General features: G+C 44.4%; 1 protein-coding gene across 1 annotated transcript; it reads right to left on the reverse strand.

The window, feature by feature from the left end:
- Positions 1 to 5,869: 5,869 nt before the first annotated feature.
- LOC125721491 (uncharacterized) lies at positions 5,870 to 10,503 on the reverse strand. The gene is made up of 2 exons (XM_048997437.1): positions 10,175 to 10,503; positions 5,870 to 8,638 (listed from the first exon to the last, which is right to left on the reverse strand). Exons 1-2 carry the CDS (start codon positions 10,210 to 10,212, stop codon positions 7,873 to 7,875), a joined length of 804 nt encoding a protein of 267 aa, XP_048853394.1. The 5' UTR covers positions 10,213 to 10,503; the 3' UTR covers positions 5,870 to 7,872.
- Between the last annotated feature and the right edge of the window lie 9,192 nt (positions 10,504 to 19,695).

Here is a 19,695-nt window from a genome sequence, read left to right on the forward strand (position 1 = left end):
AAGAGCACACAAGTTCATTTACTGATTGGAGCTGGACGTGTTTGTACTATTGACAGTTTGTTGAAAATATAAAACCAAGAAACAAGACAAGCGCTTTAGCATCAACGACCTTAAAAAATTAACCAGCAATCAGCCTTTGGCCACTGGCTGACAAAACCCAAGCAAGAAACAGGTGTCCGGTGAAGTTGATCAAAAAGGGGAATGGAGTCCCCTAAACACACACACACACACACACACCTGTGCTCCACCACACTGATCCCCACACAACTATACTGCACACGGTGAAAGTGTGAACACCACCACCCCAGACCAATCAAATCTTAGTCAACCAGATCAATAGAGGCAGCCACTGGTATACAAATAAACGGAAAACAAAAAGAAAATACCCCAATCTAACCAAGAATCTGAGTGTTGAAATCTATGAAGAGTTCAAACAATGAGTAACAGAATACAGGCCGTCACTCTGCAGCCGTCCCATACAGAAAGAAAGGGCGGCCTAAAGTCTGTTAAGTCGCAAAATTAGGGAATGAAACAGCTCCAAATGCAGGAAAAGGTGCGGCGATCCTTGTCCAAGGTTGCAGTGTTGATGTGCTGCCACCTTCTGGGAAAACGATGAACTGATTTTGAGATTAAGAACATGTATGGTTTTCTGGTGGGTGGCATGGTGGTGCAGTGGTCAGCACTGTTGCCTCACACCTCTGGGACCCGGGTTCGAGTCTCCGCCTGGGTCACATGTGTGTGGAGTTTGCATGTTCTCCCCATGTCATCGTGGGGTTTCCTCCGGGTACTCCGGTTTTCCCCCCCACAGTCCAAAAACATGCTGAGGCTAATTGGAGTTGCTAAATTGCCCGTAGGTGTGCATGTGTGAGTGAATGGTGTGTGAGTGTGCCCTGCGATGGGCTGGCCCCCCATCCTGGGTTGTTCCCTGCTTCGTGCCCATTGCTTCTGGGATAGGCTCCAGACGCCCGTGACCCAGTAGGATAAGCGGTTTGGAAAATGGATGGATGGATGGATGATGATGATGACGATGATGATGATACGTAACTTTCCTATGAGGCCACCGCGGCGCCCCCTCCACTTGTAACTGCCCTCAATCACGAACACAAGTTGATCTCTGATCACGGGCATTTATTCGCATATCCATCCGGTCAGGCATGCCGTGAGAACTAGATAAAAAAGCACATAAATCATAAAATTAATCAGCAAAAACACAGGCATCCTCCTAAAAATAACCAAAGACAAACAAGAATACAGCTCGCTCACGCCATTAACTTGCAAATTGGACATAAAATCTCATACCTCATTGGCCGTGATAATTCAAGAGGAGTTAAAGAAATAAAACTTATGACTGCAGCTTATACAATAACTCCAATCCCCATGAATATTGACACTTATAAATTAAAACACTTTCTCAGCCTCATAACAAGTCCCGCACTTACCTGATCGGAACAAAAATGTCACCAGCAAAACTGACCAGACCGCAACTCAAACGCCAGATTAGTTCCTCTATAGAAATACTAGAAAGCTCCTTACAAACGTATGCCTTTAATTATAATTATGTTAATTACTAAATTCTTCATTTAAATCAAATAATGCTGCGGATTCAGTTATGTTTAAATCATTCTTATATTTAAATTAATTAAATAAATGTAAAGCAGCATAACTGATCCTAACAGCAGTTACACTCCTCCATCTGTTAGTTTTTAATTTAGGGCACTGTCTTATTATTTAATTTAGGTTCACATTCATTCGGTTTACATGTGCAGCATTTAACAGACGCTTTTATCCAAAATGACTTCAATTTCTTAACTACTATATAACATGTGGTAACATCATCAAAATCACACTTTAGATAGTTGATTTTTTAAAGACTGAACTGCACTTTAAAGTGTGACAAAGTGCTGCTCTGTACTTCTGTACTACTGGTAGAATCTGGAGGCCATTAGCTGGGAAAGATGAAAAGAATTGAGGTATGAACATTATGTAGTGAAGGCTTCGCAAATAAATCTGCCGATCAGCTGGCTGTCATGACTTTCACAGTCACAAATAATCCATGTTGTTGCACATTTAAAAACGATGTCTATGAATAGATATGAAGGTGATCAAAAGGCTACAAAAAACACTGACAAATCCTGACAATCCCCAGTCATAACAACCACTTTTGAAAGGCCAATACATCAAAATGTATTAGAAAAAATATTGTAGGTCAGTGAAACGTGTCCCACCCCAGTGGTTAAATGACACAGAATTTGATGCACTCCCCAAAGGTGTGGCCCCAAGTAAAAATACCAAGTTTGGCGTCAAACGACCAAAGAATTGCTAAGATATGTTAACACACAGTGATTGGCGGCATCACCATCAAAATCATTTGAATGTGATGGACAAATCGCTTTGCAAGTCAAAAGTCCCTCAGGTTTCACTTATGAGGCTGGGTACTAAGACTATCCATCCATTCATTTTCTATACCGCTTATCCCACTGGGTCGCGGGGGGTCCGGGGCCTATCCTGGAAGCAATGGGCACGAGGCAGGGAACAACCCAGGATGGGGGGCCAGCCCATAGCAGGGCACACTCACACACCATTCACGCTCACACGCACACCTATGGGCAATTTAGCAAGTCCAATTAGGCTCAGCATGTATTTGGACTGTGGGAGGAAACCGGAGTACCTGGAGGAAACCCCACGACGATATGGGGAGAACATGCAAACTCCACACACACGTAACCCAGGTGGAGACTCGAACCCGGGTCCCAGAGGTGTGAGGCAACAGTACTGACCACTGCACCACCATGCCGCACCCCTAGGTCAATCCATTCAACAGTTATTAGCCACAAGGCATGTTTACTTATTGCAACACCACCTAGTGGTGGAATGACACTATTTTTGTTCTTATTCCTCAGAATTGGGCCCCAAGTCCAGTCACCAAATCAATTTTATCCAATCAAAGTTTTGTTGAGATATGGTCACACATCCTGTTCAGTGGCTTTGTCATCAAATTCATTGGATGATAGTGGCCATAGCATCTGACTTTTAGTAATTTTTGGTCACAATCCCTTCTAGATGATGCAACCCAAATTTGATGATAATTTGATCAACAGCCTAGGTTTCCAAAAAACTTTTTTTTCAGAAAAATTCAAAATGACAATATGACAGACTTAATTAATGAGTGCAATCGAAGTTAGACAAGCCATGGCTTTAAACACACCAAAGATCATAATCCCAGGCTTAAGAATTCAGAATTTACATGCAGAAACATATCTTGAAATTTGACCTGATGGTGTTGCTACAGGAATGAATGGATTAAACCCAAATTTGGTGAGCCAGTATTTTGGATGGGCCTGTGTCAGGGTGCCAAATTAAAAAATTGAAGATTGGACCAAATTTTTGGCCTGTGCAAAATGTTCACTAAAATCCAATAACAAATCATTGCTGAGTTATTGCCTGACATCCTATTTAGTGGCTTTGTCATGAAATTCTTTGGACGACAGTGGCCATAGCATTTGATATAGCATGATTCTTTGAATACCTTTCGGTCCCCTATATTGTAGATCATGCACACCAAGTTTGGTGGTGATTGGATCAACTGCCTAGGACAAGTTCACAAAAGTAGGTTTACTGAAAAATTCAGAATGACAGAAAATCCAATAAGGAAATTAACGGCAATGGATGAATTTGAATCGGGATGAGCAAAGGATTCAGAGGAATGAAAGATCACAAATCTGGGCCAAGGGGTGTTAACATACTTCATATAACAAGTATAATACCCGTAAGAAATGAGTTTATTATAAGAACGTCCGCTAAAGTCAGCTAAAACTGCTTAATTTCATTCTTTTTAGCTTTGCTCTGACTTTAGCTGAGTATTTTGTTCACCCTGGTGCTTGTTGGTAATACCCCAGTGAGTACAGTGCACGCCCCCTCCCCCAAACAGATTCTTCCCAAAAAAATGCGCCAACTTCCTTCACGAGGGAAAGATTTGGGATCCATTTAGCCTTTATTTATTTGTAATAGAGTATAAACGACTGACATATTTTAATTAATTACTTACATTCAGTGCTGTGTGTGGTTGTGCATTGACTTTAATAGGAAGGAGTGTCTGCAGGTTTCCTGCCACACACAGGTACCAGCCCGTGTCCTTCCTCTCCAGTCGCCTCATTGTGACGCTGAGCACTTTATTAACTCTTTCATCACTGAGCTCCACAGGCCTCCCATCCAAACTCCCAGAATTCTCTACACAGGAGCCCCTGCCCATCCTACACCACATCATGTCAATGTAAATGTCAGTATAGTGACACTGAATACTGACAGTGTCTCCTTTCATAGGCGTCACCTCCTGTTTGTCCACAAGCTGCCCTGGAGATCCTGAAGACACAAATCAGAAACAAAGGAAGCACTAACGTTTGCATAACAATAAGATATTCTCACTATGATTATGAACCAGTAACAAGATGTTTATATCGTCTTTCCGTACATTTTATGCATATCTATAGCTAAGCTATGACATTTGTCATATTACTTATCATACTTAACACGGGGGCAGCATGGTGGCGCAGTGGTTTGCCCTGCTGCCTTACAGCAAGAAGGTCCTGTGTTCAATCCCAAGTCCTTTCTGCATGGAGTTTGCACGCTCTCCCTCTGTTTGTCTGAGTTTTCACCAGGCGCTGTAGTTTCCTCCCATGGTCCAAAAGCATTCAAGAGGGGTTGAATGGTGAGTCTAAATTGGTCCTGTAGTTGTGTGTGCACCCTGTGGTGTGTTGGTGATTCCCCAGGGTTGGTTCCCACTTGTGCCCAGTGTTCTTGGGATAGGTTCCAGTCCCCAGGCAACCCCAGTTGGAATTAAGTGGCTTCAGAAAATGGATGGATGGATACTTAACCCCCTGTAGAAGCCCATGTAAACTGATATGGTTACTTTTTCCACGCTACATTTATCATATTGGGAAAAATTTAAATGCATAGCAGCGGCCCTTCTACCTCCGACGAGCTAAAAGGTGTGTCCCCTTATCCTCAGGACACTTTATAACTGTGTCATCAAGAGCATCCTAACTGGATGCGTCGCCGGCTGGTATGATAGCCACACCACCTACCCCAGCAAAGCTCTGCAAGAAGTAGCACGGTGTGGGGAATATCATTATGAGATGAACTTCCTGTCAGGGTCAGCTCCTGTTGTCCCAATCTTGCATCCATAGCTTCTGGCTTTGACCTTGAATAGGATAAGTGCTACAGCCAATGGATGGATATTCCATACTTACATGCACTTCACACATTAATGTCAAATGAGAGTATAATTTTCTTTACATGCACTATTAAGTATTAACATGGTCTATATGAGTAATTATGTAACTAATATTAAATAAATTTAAAGAATATATACCATGCAGTGTTGGCCTCCCATCTGCAGGGTAGGCCACACGAATCCCAGCCATAGTCTGTGCCTATGTGTATAGACTTTGCATGTCCTGAATATGTCACATTAGACATGGATTGATATCAAGCTTGGTACTTCATGATTAAAGCTAAATCAATAACGTAAAACATTCCCATTTAAATATTCAATTGCTTTGAAAAAGGCCTATTTACCAATTAAACCAGTAGCAATAGCACACAAATCCATTAAATACACAGATTAAGTTTAATTTGGTCTCAGATATTACAAAACCTCATGAATAATACACTGACATTAGGTCCATATATTTGTGTGTTTTTTTCCCATTAGCCCAGCCTACTTTTTGTCTCTGGGGAAAAGGATACGAATGAACTCGCATGTCCGCTAAACATGACTTTATACACAAACACGGAATGTAGTGTCCAGTGTTCAAACTCATTGATTTCAGGTCATTTTCACCTGTTGAAATGATTGAAGACAACAAAAAGATCATTTAAAGCATAAATGCATTTATTTTCTAATTAGATGTCAGCAAAACATTAAACATTTGTATGTAGTAATTGCAAGAAAACAAAAAGAAAACAAAATGTACCATTTTAAGTTTCTGGTACTGTGACATAACACTGATATAAGCGCATTTAACAACGTTACACATGACAGGCTAAACTATTCCTTCTAAGCTAGGTATCCTAAACTCAGTACGTCCAAACAAAAGCAAAAGCAGAAATACTGTCACAGGTCCAGGGCGGATTGAGAGCAACAGCGTGTCATGGAGCAAGCAGAAACAGAGAGTGGACGACTCACTCAGGGATTCAAAGGAGGAAAGGGGAAAAACACTAGAGACACTAATAAAAACAAAAGCAGACCACGAGGGGTCAAAAACAAGACAAGGAACAACAGTAATCAAATAAGAAATCGGTCGGTGGGTCACAAGCTTTTTTTTTTTTTTTCCCTCCACCACCCCCCTCTGCGGAGGACCACTTTATTGTGCCCGAGATGTTATTTCAGGTGGAGTCTAGGACCCAACCTGACACGTGTGTATAGACAAACAGGCACACACATATACAAGCATACGTTCCCACCCTCATGCAGACATAAACAAATATTTACACATTCACCCAACATTTAGACACACAGAAATGAACGCTGTACACATACTCTCACTCCCCATATATACTCTATGTGGACCCCTATTTTTCCTCTGGCGAGGAGACCAGAAGATCACCCCAGACCCCGCAGTAGCCGAGAAGCCCACCAGCCCAGACCCCGACCAGACGGCCAGCTCTTCCTCTCAGCCCCCAGCCCCAAATGGCGAACAGGGAACGGGGGTGTGAAAAGACCCCATGCCCCCCTTCGCCCGCTCAGATGTGGTGTTGGTGTGTGTTGTTCTAAAGTGCTTTTAAAACAGGTGAAGGGCATGGCACTAACCACCCCCTGCCGACCAACAGCTGGTGTTAGCTCGGCCTCTCCCCAGAGCCCTCAATGTCTATGTGTGATTAAAATTGAGATGTGGGCCCTGGCACACACATTGACAGGTAAGGCTGAATGAACAGACCGCCCTCTGGATGCCATTCTGTGTGCCCATCCCCAACGCCATAAATGTATGTGTCATGAGAGAGTAAGTAATGAGAGTGTCTACGTTGTAGTGTATGAATGAGGTACAGGTGGTCGCGAGGGGACAGAGGAGGAATACCTACCCTGCATCCCAGCAACGCACCTACACCTCAAAGCCCTACATGTGTGGTGGTGTGATGGAGCGGGAGGAGGGAAGCATTTAGGGATGGGGAGGAAAGGAATGGGGGGGGGGCAAAATACCTCCCCCCCCGGAGCCAGCTCCCCCGCTGACCCCCATAGGCACTCCCCGTTCCCCGAAATCCATCCAGGGAGGGGGGCCCAGGCCCATCCAGACCGGGGCCCAAGGCAGCAGCACCACCGGGCCCCACAGAGCCCAAGGCGCCCCACCGGACCCCACTACAAAGGAAAAGCTACCCCCGCCCCAGCATTCAGTCAACTCCCAGACTGCACAAGACAAAAGACATCCAAAGACATTGTACCTCTCTGAAAGGTAGAAACGTTTCACCGCTCGTCCAAGCAGCTTTGCATGTGCAAATGCACAACCCCTCACTCAACAGAGGTAGAGGCATTAGGCACAACCTGTCTCCAATTTAACCTGCGACCCTCTCATCATTTGCCAAAACAAAAATAATTCCCAGGAAAAAAACAGACCCAAGTCACACCTCCACCAGGTGGACCACCCTTAACGACCCACTCTATTGGAGTAGGAGGGACTGGTTACATCTACCCACAACTCCCCCCCCCCCCCCACTTTGTTTCACTCAACGAGCCCCCTTAGACTACTTACCCAGGAGGATAAATATGTGGACACTTACTACCTCCCTCAGTCTGAAGAAGCTGATTGGATGAGCAGCGAAATGTTTCTAAGTTTCAGAGACAAGTCCAGTTGCCACGAGTCAACCACCAGAGAGTATGGTCTAAGGTTGCCTGGTCCTTCTGTTCCTCTGTGGTGAAGGGTACCTTAAGGGTACCTTCACCACATTGCCATTTGATACTGACACCTTCACATTGCCTGCTTCTAAATCGCCAACGATCAGTTCTTCCAATAATAATTTGTCCACCTTAGTTTCAACAATATCCAAATTTATAGCATTCGGCTGGAATTCACTGTTTATAACTTCTACTGCCACATCCACAATTTCCAATTCAAATGCTTTTTCAAAAGCCTTTTCTCTAGTCTCCTCCACTTCAACTTCTCCAATTTGTACTTGCACAATTTCAAAATTAAATTTACTTTGATCTAAATATTCGAGATCAAACTGGCAGAGGTCTACCAGCACAGCTCCTATCTTCAGACTGTCTTGATGGTTGTCTACAGGCTTTATGGAGATTGTCCTGTTATTTATCACAAAAGCCTCCAACCCATGTACATCTATCCCCTTATCCCTCCCAAGCTGACTAGTGGGTGGAGTTACTTGGGAGCACTCCTCTTCATCACCCCAGCAGATGATCTCTTCCCACTTGTCCCAGGCTGCCCAATAAGCATCATCCGTCCAGCTAACTGCCTTGGCAATTCGCCTTCGGGAATGTGACTCAGTGGAACTGTCAGCCTGGTCAGAAGGTGATTCTGCTGGGGAGCACAGCTCTTTCTCATCTCCCCAGTCAATCACCTCTCCCCACTTGTCCCAAGTTGCCCAGTATCTGTCGTCGCTCCAGCAAACAGCTTTCTCAAATCGTCTGATTCTGAATGAGGAAAAACAACATACAGGCAATGCAATGGAGCTGTCAGTCACTCCTGACATGTGGACTACACTTCTGCACTGACCCACACCTTCCCAATCAACAACCGCATTACTGCACAGGCAGAGCTGCTATCTTTGGTCAGCTGGCTGGCGTGAGATTCTCAATTCCAGACAAGTCTGCACATTCATCTCCATATGTGTAACAGTCTTACTACCTTGTAAATAGTCTGGATGGTTTGCAGACTACCCCAACACTTTTGATGGAACTAATTTTAGGTTTATAATGGAACAAAACAGGTTGACTACAAGACATCTTGAGTGAGGGTTGGCAACCCTGCATATGACACTAACTAACCTGCACATAAAATTTAAATATAATCCAAACAATATACTGAATTTTACACAAACATATTTCAATATACAGTCATACCTCGGCTCACGAACTTAGTTCCTGACGTGAAAAGTGCGTGACCTCAATCAATTTCTCCCATTTCAAATAATGTAAATGTGTATTATGTTCAATATGTTTAAACTTCAGAAACGCTGCATTTTCTTCAATTTTTTATATTTTTCTGTGATCAAGAATCCATCCATCCATTTTCCAAACCGCTTATCCTACTCGGTTGCCTATCCCGGAAGCAATGGGCACGAGGCAGGGAAAAATCGAGGATGGGGGGGCCAGCCCATTGCAGGGCACACTCACACACCATTCACTCACACATGCACTCCTACGGGCAATTTAGCAAGTACCCGGAGGAAAGCCCACGACGACATGGGGAGAACGCGACCAAGAATATAGACTTAAATTAAAATAACCTTACTTGTAACAAATAATGCTGTTGGCACGTCGAACTGTCGGTGCAGCGGTAAGAAAATCGGGAGAAGACTAACAATAATAGAGGATTTATAAATGGAAAAATAAGTTCACACAACACGTTATTCACCATGAACTAGGACATATCGCCGTCTTTCTCTTTAGGTCACTCTATACATACATATATACAATTCGAGCACGCGCAGTACAACTCAACACCCCCTACCGTACAATCAAATTATGACAGACTGTGTACATATAACTGAGAGCATACATTTACATTTACATGCTAACAAATGCTAAATTAAATAAAACATTAAAACTGAGCATACGCTGGTCGCTCGAAAGACGCCAAAACACGGAAAAGAACCACAAAACATCCCACCAAAAAACTAAACAATCAACATTAAAAGACTGAGTAACAGTCAAATGCAGTAATTTCGAAAATATGATTTTTTTAATTATTATTATACTGGACATTTCTTCGCGTTTCGGGTGGTTCTTTGGGGAGCTTTCATTGGACCCTTTTCGGGAAGTTTGTGGGTTCGCGGCCCGAAACACGGTTCGACAACCGGTACAAAACATTTTGGAACATTTGGTTCGTAACCCGATTTATTCGTGATCAGGACAGTTCGTGGGTCGAGGTACCACTGTACATACAAAGACAGATACTAAATAATAAGATAAGTTATACGGTAAAATGGGAGCAGAAATGCAACGTACCTTGCCATCTTGGTGCAGAAAAGCAAGTGAAGCCGCATCTTTCAAACCGGTAGCTTCCCACGTGCGGAGGCATCAAATGTAACCAAGCAACAACATAACTAAATAATAACATCATAATACGTATAGTTGTTATATAATAATGACAGCTTTATAAGTTTTTTATTTACTTTTAGAAGTAAATAAGAAAAAAATTGTGTAAGAACTGCAAAGCAAGAATATAGTAGTAAGCATGAATCACACATTCAGCTCTGGATAATATCAGACAATGACTTAAAGACACGTGAAATGAACTGCACTCTTGGAGTCTGTCTCTCCCCAAAGCACTATGCACGGTAACTTGTTTAATATGGGAATTATAAAATGACACTTTGGTAACATTGCAAACTGTTGTATCGCGATACATAGCGATCAGTATGTCTAATTGTCACGCCCAGCTCGTACGATCCTCATGTGTGCCATGCCCCCCTGATTATCCACGTGTGCTTCCCCATTATACCCAGCTGTGTCCGATTATTTTCGATTATTATAGTCCATGTCTTGCTTTCGTTCCTGGTCCGTCATTGATGTTAGTTAGTCGATGTTCGTGCTTCGTCCCGTTTTAGTGTTAATAAATCCCAGTTTCCCCGTGTTCTGCCGGCCTGTTTCCTGCCCGTGCGATCGCGCTCGCAACCAGCCCAAAACCTGACAAGAACAACATCACACAAGCTTCCCACAAGAACCTGTAATTAGACTAAGCGCGTACCACACTGGGCCCGGCTGCCTTATACGGCAACCGAGCACGATCGCATCCTGCCCCCCTCCCCAGTTCTGCCCCCCTGTTGCACTTACTGGTCCGGACGCGAGCACGTTTTGTCATCAACCTGCAACTTTTTGTGTGAAAGAAACGTAAGAAGCAAAGCTGTGTACCACAGTAGGGTAGAATTCATGGTTAATTTCGTGGCTTATTTGGGGCGGTTTTGAGTATGATGACACACACAGATTTGTCAAGTATACAAAGCAGAGATTTTTATTTATTCGTGCTGCACGTATAGGAAGATCCACACTTTATCAAATATCTCAGGCAGACTGATGCTGCGCGGGATACCGGTGCCAAAAAGGTATTGCGGTACCGCATTTTTGAAAACTGTTCGGTATTACATTACATTACATTTCTTTAGTACTTGTACTAATTACACTATTTTCGCTTCCGCTAACTATGGGATCATGACGATGGACTCTATATAGCAAAACCACTGCCGAAACTAAGTTATACACTAAGTTAGATCTGCACCCATCATGCTATATAAAATACTAAAACGTCAGCTAGTTAAGTATGATGTCCATAGCTTCACGTCAGTGATTTATGTCAGCGATATACATTGACGTCATCAAAGTTTGATGTTTGAATAATAAATAGATAGTAAAGCATAATGTGCTGCGTGGGAAGTGTTTTATATGTGATCAGGTCATCAGAGTTGTATTATGGGATGTCACCAAGACAGGTAATGCTAATACTTAAAAGTAAATAGCATAATCATACAATGATAAGAAACAGAATAAGACAAAAACATTTCTTGAAATTTGGCCTGTGGGTGGCGCTAGAGTGATGGATGGATTGAACCCAAATTTGGTATGAATAGTTGGAACTGACCTCTATTGATGTGCCAAATTTCAAAAAAGTTGCCAATCAGCTCTATGGGCTGCCATAGACTCCCATGGCAAAAAGCATACTAATAGCGAAAACTACTAAAAACTATAGGTATCCTAATAATAATAGACTGTCATCTCTAAATTGCCCACAGTGTGTGAGTGAGTGCATTCCCTGCAATGGACTGGCATCCCATCCAAAAGTATACCATTGTGTCCTATGCTACCTGGGATAAGCTCAAGGCCCTCGTCTCCAGGATATGCGGTACGAGGATGGATGAATAATAATCATGTTTATTTCAATTTCAATTATTGGCAAATATAAACATGTACCAAGGATAATAGCAAGAAATACAGTATGCCAAAATAAATGCTAGAGGAGAATCTTGCAATTCCTGCCCCAGTCCTGGGTCTGGGGAGTTTATTCTCACTGAGATTGCATAGGATTCCTCTGGCTGCTGTTTTTCTCCCGAACACGTGAAGTGCTACTTCTTCATTGCCCACATGTGAGCCAGTATGTGAGCCCTGATCCGGGCTACCATCCCGCCCAACGCATTTCCTCTGTATGCTGCTTCCTGCAGCCCTGCAGTGGATAAAACTAAAGGACAATGGTTTATTGATTTATAGCACATGTATTGTTATATTTTATATTATTCAAATATACATTACTCAGTAATAACTCAGTAACTACTCAAGTACAAATGATGAACAAATACAGTAACTGTTATGATTAAGAATGAACAAACGTGGGATCAGTATATAACTAATACTTTCTGGTTAATTAATGAATTAAGTAAGAGTGTACTACTTCAGGGGCGGCATGGTGGTGCTGTCATGCCCGGCTCGTACGATCCTCGTGTGTGCCACGCCCCCTGATTACCCACGTGTGCTTCCCTGGTCTTGCCCAGCTGTGTCCACTTATTTTCGCCCCAGTCTCGTCTATTTCAGTCCATGTCTTGCCTTAGTTTCTGGTCCGTCATTGATGTTAGTTAGTCTTAGTGCTGTCTGCTCCGTCCCGATCCCGAATAAATCCCCGTTTTCCCCGTACTCCGCCTGCTTGCCTGCTTCCTGCCCGCTTGTCAGCCTGTGCCCACTACCCGCTTTAACCAGCGAACTCTGACAGATGCACTGGTTAGCACTGTTGCCTCACACCTCTGGGACCCGGGTTCGAGTCTCTGCCTGGGTCACATGTGTGTGGAGTTTGCTTGTTCTCCCCATGTCGTCGTGGGGTTTCCCCCCACAGTCCAAAAAACATGCTGAGGCTAACTGGAGTTGCTAAATTGCCCATAGGTGTGTGTGTGTGAGAGTGAATGGTGTGTGTGTGCCCTGCGACAGGCTGGCCCCTCATCCTAGGTTGTTCCCTGCCTTGTGCACATTGCTTCCGGGATAGGCTCCGGACCCCCCGCGACCCAGTAGGATTGGAAGCGGTTTGGAAAATAGATGGATGGATGTACTACTACATTATTTGTGCCCCCTCAAGTAAAGTGTTGCTCCTAACTCATCTGGTCTTTTTATATGTTGTTAAAACATACTGAATTAATCCCTGCAAGAAATTCTTTGAGGGGGTTAGAGAGAAAATGCAGGAGACTGAATCCAGGACCTCAGCTATATCTTTATTAAGTGTTTACGTGTAAACAGTCAAGACTTAATTACATGGGCTCATACTAAAATTTAAAATTCATGGCAAAGTGTTACTCCATTTTGAACAATATGAGCAGAGTATGCACAACCTTTTTATGTGAGACACAGCTATATGCACTATATATTTGTGCTTCCGGGTATTTCCATGCTGATTGGGAAAATTAGGCAAAATTTTTCTAACTGTGTTGCACTTGCATTTTCAGTATTTTTGATAGAAAATAAGGTATTTTTTCAGGAAACAAAAGACCTCTGGTGGTTACACGTTTTGTTCATGAAAATTTCATCGTTTGAATATTGCAACTGTTTTCATTAATTTTTTCATCACTTTAGATAGGATTTTATGCTATTCTCTGCAGCCCTATTTTTGAAGAAATCTCAAACTTTCACTGTGATGATATTTTAAGTGGGTCTTGTTCTTAATATTTTCTGAGGTAAAAGTTTGTTCTAACATGTACTTTCTCTTTGGCAGTCTTCTTCACTGAGTATAAAAGGTTCTGTAACGCGAGTCACAAAAAAGTACAGCTTTTCTCACAAAAAAGAAGCCTATGCTAGTAGCAAACTGACAGTGATATATCTGCATCCCTAGCCCTTACTGATTATGGGAAAACCAGCAGCAGGCCTGGTGTCCCCTCTTAGATAAGTTATTGGGCATTGAATATCTGTAACGCGAGTCACATATAACGCGAGTCACAATGTTTCAACTGCACTTCATACTGATTTCTTTAATTGTTTCAATCATAATAGCTTTATAGTAGTTTCTAAGATAAACTACAGATGGAAGCACTTTCTTTTACCCACAATTCATCTCGCTTCCTGTTTGTTCTGAAGCCACACCTCATAAACAAAAACAAAAGAAATTATATCCGACTTCATCTTGAATTTCAGGTATGTTTAAGGAATTTTTTACATTATTGTGATGCCCAGCTCGTCCGCTCCTCGTGTGTGCCACGCCCCCTGATTACCCACGTGTGATTTCCTAATTGTCTCCTGTTGTGTTCGATTATTTTGATTTAGTCATGTCCTATTTAAATCCTGGTCTTGCCTGTTACCCTCGTTCGTCATTGCGTGACTCTTGTGCGTGATGTTAGTTGGTCTCCCGTAGTTTCCATGTTCCCAGTGTTCCTTTCCCCTAATAAACCCCCGATCTCCCCGATCCTGCCGCGTCTGCCTGATTTTTGGCCAACTGCCCGCACGATCGCCTGTTCGCCCGAACCGGAGCGTGACAATTATACTTTTAAGTTTTAAATACTGAAAACTATATAGACTTACTTAATACTATCCATCCATCCATCCATCCATCATCTCCCGCTTAATCCGGAGTCGGGTCGCGGGGGCAGCAGCCTCAGCAGGGAGACCCAGACTTCCCTCTCCCCGGCCACTTCGTCTAGCTCCTCTGGGGGGACCCCGAGGCGTTCCCAGGCCAGCCGAGAGACATAGTCTCTCCAGCGTGTCCTGGGTCTTCCCCGGGGTCTCCTCCCAGTGGGACATGCCCGGAATACCTCCCCAGGGAGGCGTCCCGGAGGCATCCTGATCAGATGCCCGAGCCACCTCATCTGGCTCCTCTCGATGCGGAGGAGCAGCGGCTCTACTCTGAGTCCCTCCCGAATGACTGAGCTCCTCACCCTATCTCTAAGGGAGAGCCCAGCCACCCTGCGGAGGAAACTCATTTTGGCCGCTTGTACCCGCGATCTCGTTCTTTCGGTCACTACCCAAAGCTCATGACCATAGGTGAGGGTAGGAACGTAGATCGACTGGTAAATCGAGAGCTTCGCCTTTTGGCTCAGCTCTCTCTTCACCATGACAGACCGATGCAGCGCCCGCATGACTGCTGACGCCGCACCGATCCGCCTGTCGATCTCCCGCTCCATCGTTCCCCCACTCGTGAACAAGATCCCGAGATACTTAAACTCCTCCACTTGGGGGAGGACCCCATCCCCAACCCGGAGAGAGCATTCTATCCTTTTCCGGCTGAGAACCATGGTCTCGGATTTGGAGGTGCTGATTCTCATCCCAGCCGCTTCGCACTCGGCTGCGAACTGCTCCAGTGAGAGCTGAAGGTCACGGCTCGATGAGGCCAACAGAACCACATCACCCGCAAAAAGCAGAGACCTAATCCTGAGGTCACCGAACCGGACGCCCTCAACGCCCTGGCTGCGCCTAGAAATTCTGTCCATAAAAACTATGAACAGAATCGGTGACAAAGGGCAGCCCTGACGGAGTCCAACCCTCACCGGAAACGAGTCCAACTTATTGCCGCCCATGCGGACCAAACTCTGGCACCGGTCATACAGGGACCGAACCGCCCTTAAAAGGGAGCCCGGTACCCCATACTCCCGGAGCACTCCCCACAGGACCCCACGAGGGACACGGTCGAATGCCTTTTCCAAGTCCACAAAACACATGTAGACTGGTCGGGCAAACTCCCATGAACCCTCCAGAACCCTGCTGAGAGTATAGAGCTGGTCCACTGTTCCACGGCCAGGGCGAAAACCACACTGCTCCTCCTGAATCCGAGGTTCGACAATCCGGCGGACCCTCCTTTCCAGGACCCCCGAATAGACCTTACCAGGGAGGCTGAGGAGTGTGATCCCCCTGTAGTTGGAGCACACCCTCCGGTCCCCCTTCTTAAAGAGGGGGACCACCACCCCGGTCTGCCAGTCCAGAGGTACTGCCCCCGATGTCCACGCGATGCTGCAGATGCGTGTCAACCAGGACAGCCCCACAGCATCCAGAGCCTTGAGGAACTCTGGGCGAATCTCGTCCACCCCCGGGGCCCGGCCACCGAGGAGCTTTTTGACCACCTCAGCGACCTCCACCCCCGAGATAGGCGAGTCCACCCCCAAGTCCCCACACTCTGCTTCCATATTGGAAGGCGTGTCGGTGGGATTGAGGAGGTCTTCGAAGTACTCCCTCCACCGACCCAAAACGTCCCGAGCTGAGGTCAGCAGCGCACCATCCACACCATAAATAGTGTTGATACTGCACCGCTTTCCCGCCCGGAGCCGCCGGATGGTGGACCAGAATCTCCTCGAAGCCGTCCGGAAGTCGTTCTCCATGGCCTCACCAAACTCCTCCCACACCCGAGTTTTTGCCTCAGCGACCGCCAAAGCCGCATTCCGCTTGGCCTGCCGGTAGCCGTCAGCTGCGTCTGGAGTCCCACAGGCCAGAAAGGCCCGATAAGACTCCTTCTTCAGCTTGACGGCATCCCTTACCCCCGCTGTCCACCAGCGGGTTCGGGGATTGCCGCCGCGACAGGCACCGACCACCTTACGGCCGCAGCTCCGGTCAGCCGCCTCCACAATGGAGGCACGGAACATGGCCCATTCGGACTCAATGTCCCCCGCCTCCCCCGGGATATGGGAGAAGTTCTGCTGGAGGTAGGAGTTGAAACTCTCCCTGACAGGGGATTCCGCCAGACGTTCCCAGCAGACCCTCACTATACTTAATACTAAAGAAAAGAAAATTAAGGTAAACAAAGGCCTGTTATTGAGGTCTCTAAGTATGACTACACATCCATTATCTACATGAACATGAATACAGAGTGATGCATCCTGTTACTGCCTGCAGAATAAGGCTGTGTGTTTTTATCTTATCTTAAACTTCTTAAATACAGATAAATTTATTTAAAAAACACTGGATTTTCTTTGCTACATCACACGGGAAGGGCCCTGTCGATGGCATTGGTGGGGCAGTGAAACGGGTGGTATGGAATGCAGTGAGAAATAGAAAAACTATTGTCACAAATGCTTCTACCTTCACTGAGGCAGCCAGGGCAAGCAATGTCCAAGTCATTGAAATGAAGACCTCCGACACTGATGGGATCAATAGTGAACTGGGGATAGAAGAGGTATTTACAAATGCTCCCCCAGTTCCTGGCATTGCAAATGTTCACTGCATGAAGTTGGTTAATGGGAAAGCCACCTATTACACCCTCTCTTCAGATGCAGTATTTAATGCTGCTGAACCTTGTGCTGAATCAGATTCAATACTAAGTGAAAGAGGATTAAATACCGACTCTGGAGAGAAGGCTGACACAAACGTCAGAGAAGCCAGTTCTGAAAATACATGTATGTGTTCTAGGTGGGTGACTGGTTTGGTGTAGAATATGATGGGAAGGTTTACCCAGGGGAGGTAAAATGTATTGACAATGGTGAATACCAAGTTTCTGTAATGACACAAGCTGGCAAATTTTGGAAATGGCCTGTGAAACCAGACGAGATATTTTACACCCATGACAAACTGGTGAGAAGACTGAAGCCCCTTTTACTGTTAACAACCGCGGTCACTTTGGTTTTCCTGATTTTAATTCGTAGTTGTCTCTTGCAAGACGTCTGAAGAAAAAGAGTAGACTTCAGCATTGCATAAATACTTATACAAGTATTATATTTAGAAATCAGCGGTACATGTATGACTTGATCTATTTAGTAGGTAAATCATGTACACTAGATCCAGGAAACAAAGGGTTAATGCTTATTTTGATTCACCTGGAAATTTGCTAGGTCAGAGATTAGTGTAAAATAAAAAATGCTTTTCATCTGGTGACTCAAGTGAACTTTTCCAGTTACAGGAAAAATGTAACGTGAGTCACGGTAACACGAGTCACACCAATTCTGCAAGTCCCCAAGAATATTTAGAGAGAAGTATTTTCTATTCCATCTTAATATAAGAGCCTAATGTGTTTCTAATGCATTACAAGTATTCCTTTGTTCCAGTCATTTACCATTGAAGGAGACTTTTTTAAAACGTTGGCTTAGTTTTTTGCCCTTTGCTTTTCGTGTAACGCGAGTCACACTGTAATTAGAAGTAATTAAAAGACTAATTAAAGACTTGTCTTACTTTTTGTTTATGTCATTTCACACCCATTGCCAATTGGCACATGCATGCAAGAAATGGTCTATAAAAATGTATATGTGTGGGCGGTACACAAAACAATAACTTGAAAACAGACCAAAAAATGTACCGCGAGGCACATGGAAATGCCCTTCCCCTAGACTTCCTGAGACCTTAAATAGTGTGACATTTGCAATAGCGAAAGCCTTCGTTTTAAAGATGACTTTTCATGTTTTCACTTGAAATCATGTGGAAAGATCACATCTCCACGCACAAAGCTCTTTCATATTTCCTGAGAGCCATATTTCATATTTGCTGGCGAGCTGTCTCAAAATTTTATCAGTTCCATTCCAGCCCCCTATAATGCCTCTTCAAAGACTGAAAAAGATCCATCAAACGGTTATTGAATTTTGGTCTTAGCAGGGTCAAGCATCAAAACTGCTGCTTTTTTCATTATCACTATGTGGCGCTGCTTCCATTTTGGGACTGTTTCAAAATTAAATCAGTTCTAGTTCCTCACCAATACCTGTACAAAGTTTGAAAAGGATTCGTCAAACGGTTTATGAGTTATTGGCTTGCATGCCAAAGTATCTGCAGCGACAGGGGAACAGTGCTAAAACCAAAAGTATTCCCTGAAGGCCAGGGAATACCATCCATCCATCCATTTTCTAAACCACTTATCCTACTGGGTCGCGGGGGGTCCGGAGCCTATCCCGGAATCAATGGGCACGAGGCAGGGAACAACCCAGGATGGGGGGTCAGCCCATCACAGGGCACACTCACACACCATTCACACACACATGCACTCCTACGGGCAATTTAGCAACTCCAATTAGCCTGAAGGCCAGGGAATACAACAAAGGTAATTTATGCTTACAGATCTGAAATCAGCAGATCACATTTATGTACCATCATGTATGTTAAGTTCTTGTTGCTGTTAAGCGGAGAACTACTACACGGGAGAGAAGTATCCAGGCTGAAAAATATCTTCTGGAATTTTACTGAGGTCAGACTGTCATTGGCCCCAAAGTGGCATTCCCATATCAGTTGAAATATGCAATTGTCTGCATGCATAAACTTGCCTCTTACGCCATACTCCATGCTAGGAAATAGCTATGAAAATATTGTCCTCGTACTCACCTCAATCTGGGAATACTATTCTTGTTAAATAGCTATGCATAAGATTACATTTGCCATGGCTGAGACTGAATCACTTTCAATCACTACATGATGGTTATTAGGCATTTAATTACTAGCGGCTGTCAGTGATTGTTAATTGCTGTATAGTAACCTGGGAGAATGACACTGTGGATGCTGGAGCAACCGATGCTGTGTGCAGACTCACCCCTTTAATACGATGACAGCGTAGTTCTGCTTTAGCGGGATGATTACTGTGCATCTGGTGACAAAGATTTACGATGGAT

This window comes from Brienomyrus brachyistius, unplaced genomic scaffold, assembly GCF_023856365.1.
Source record: "Brienomyrus brachyistius isolate T26 unplaced genomic scaffold, BBRACH_0.4 scaffold33, whole genome shotgun sequence".
Taxonomy (NCBI): Eukaryota; Metazoa; Chordata; class Actinopteri; order Osteoglossiformes; family Mormyridae; genus Brienomyrus; species Brienomyrus brachyistius.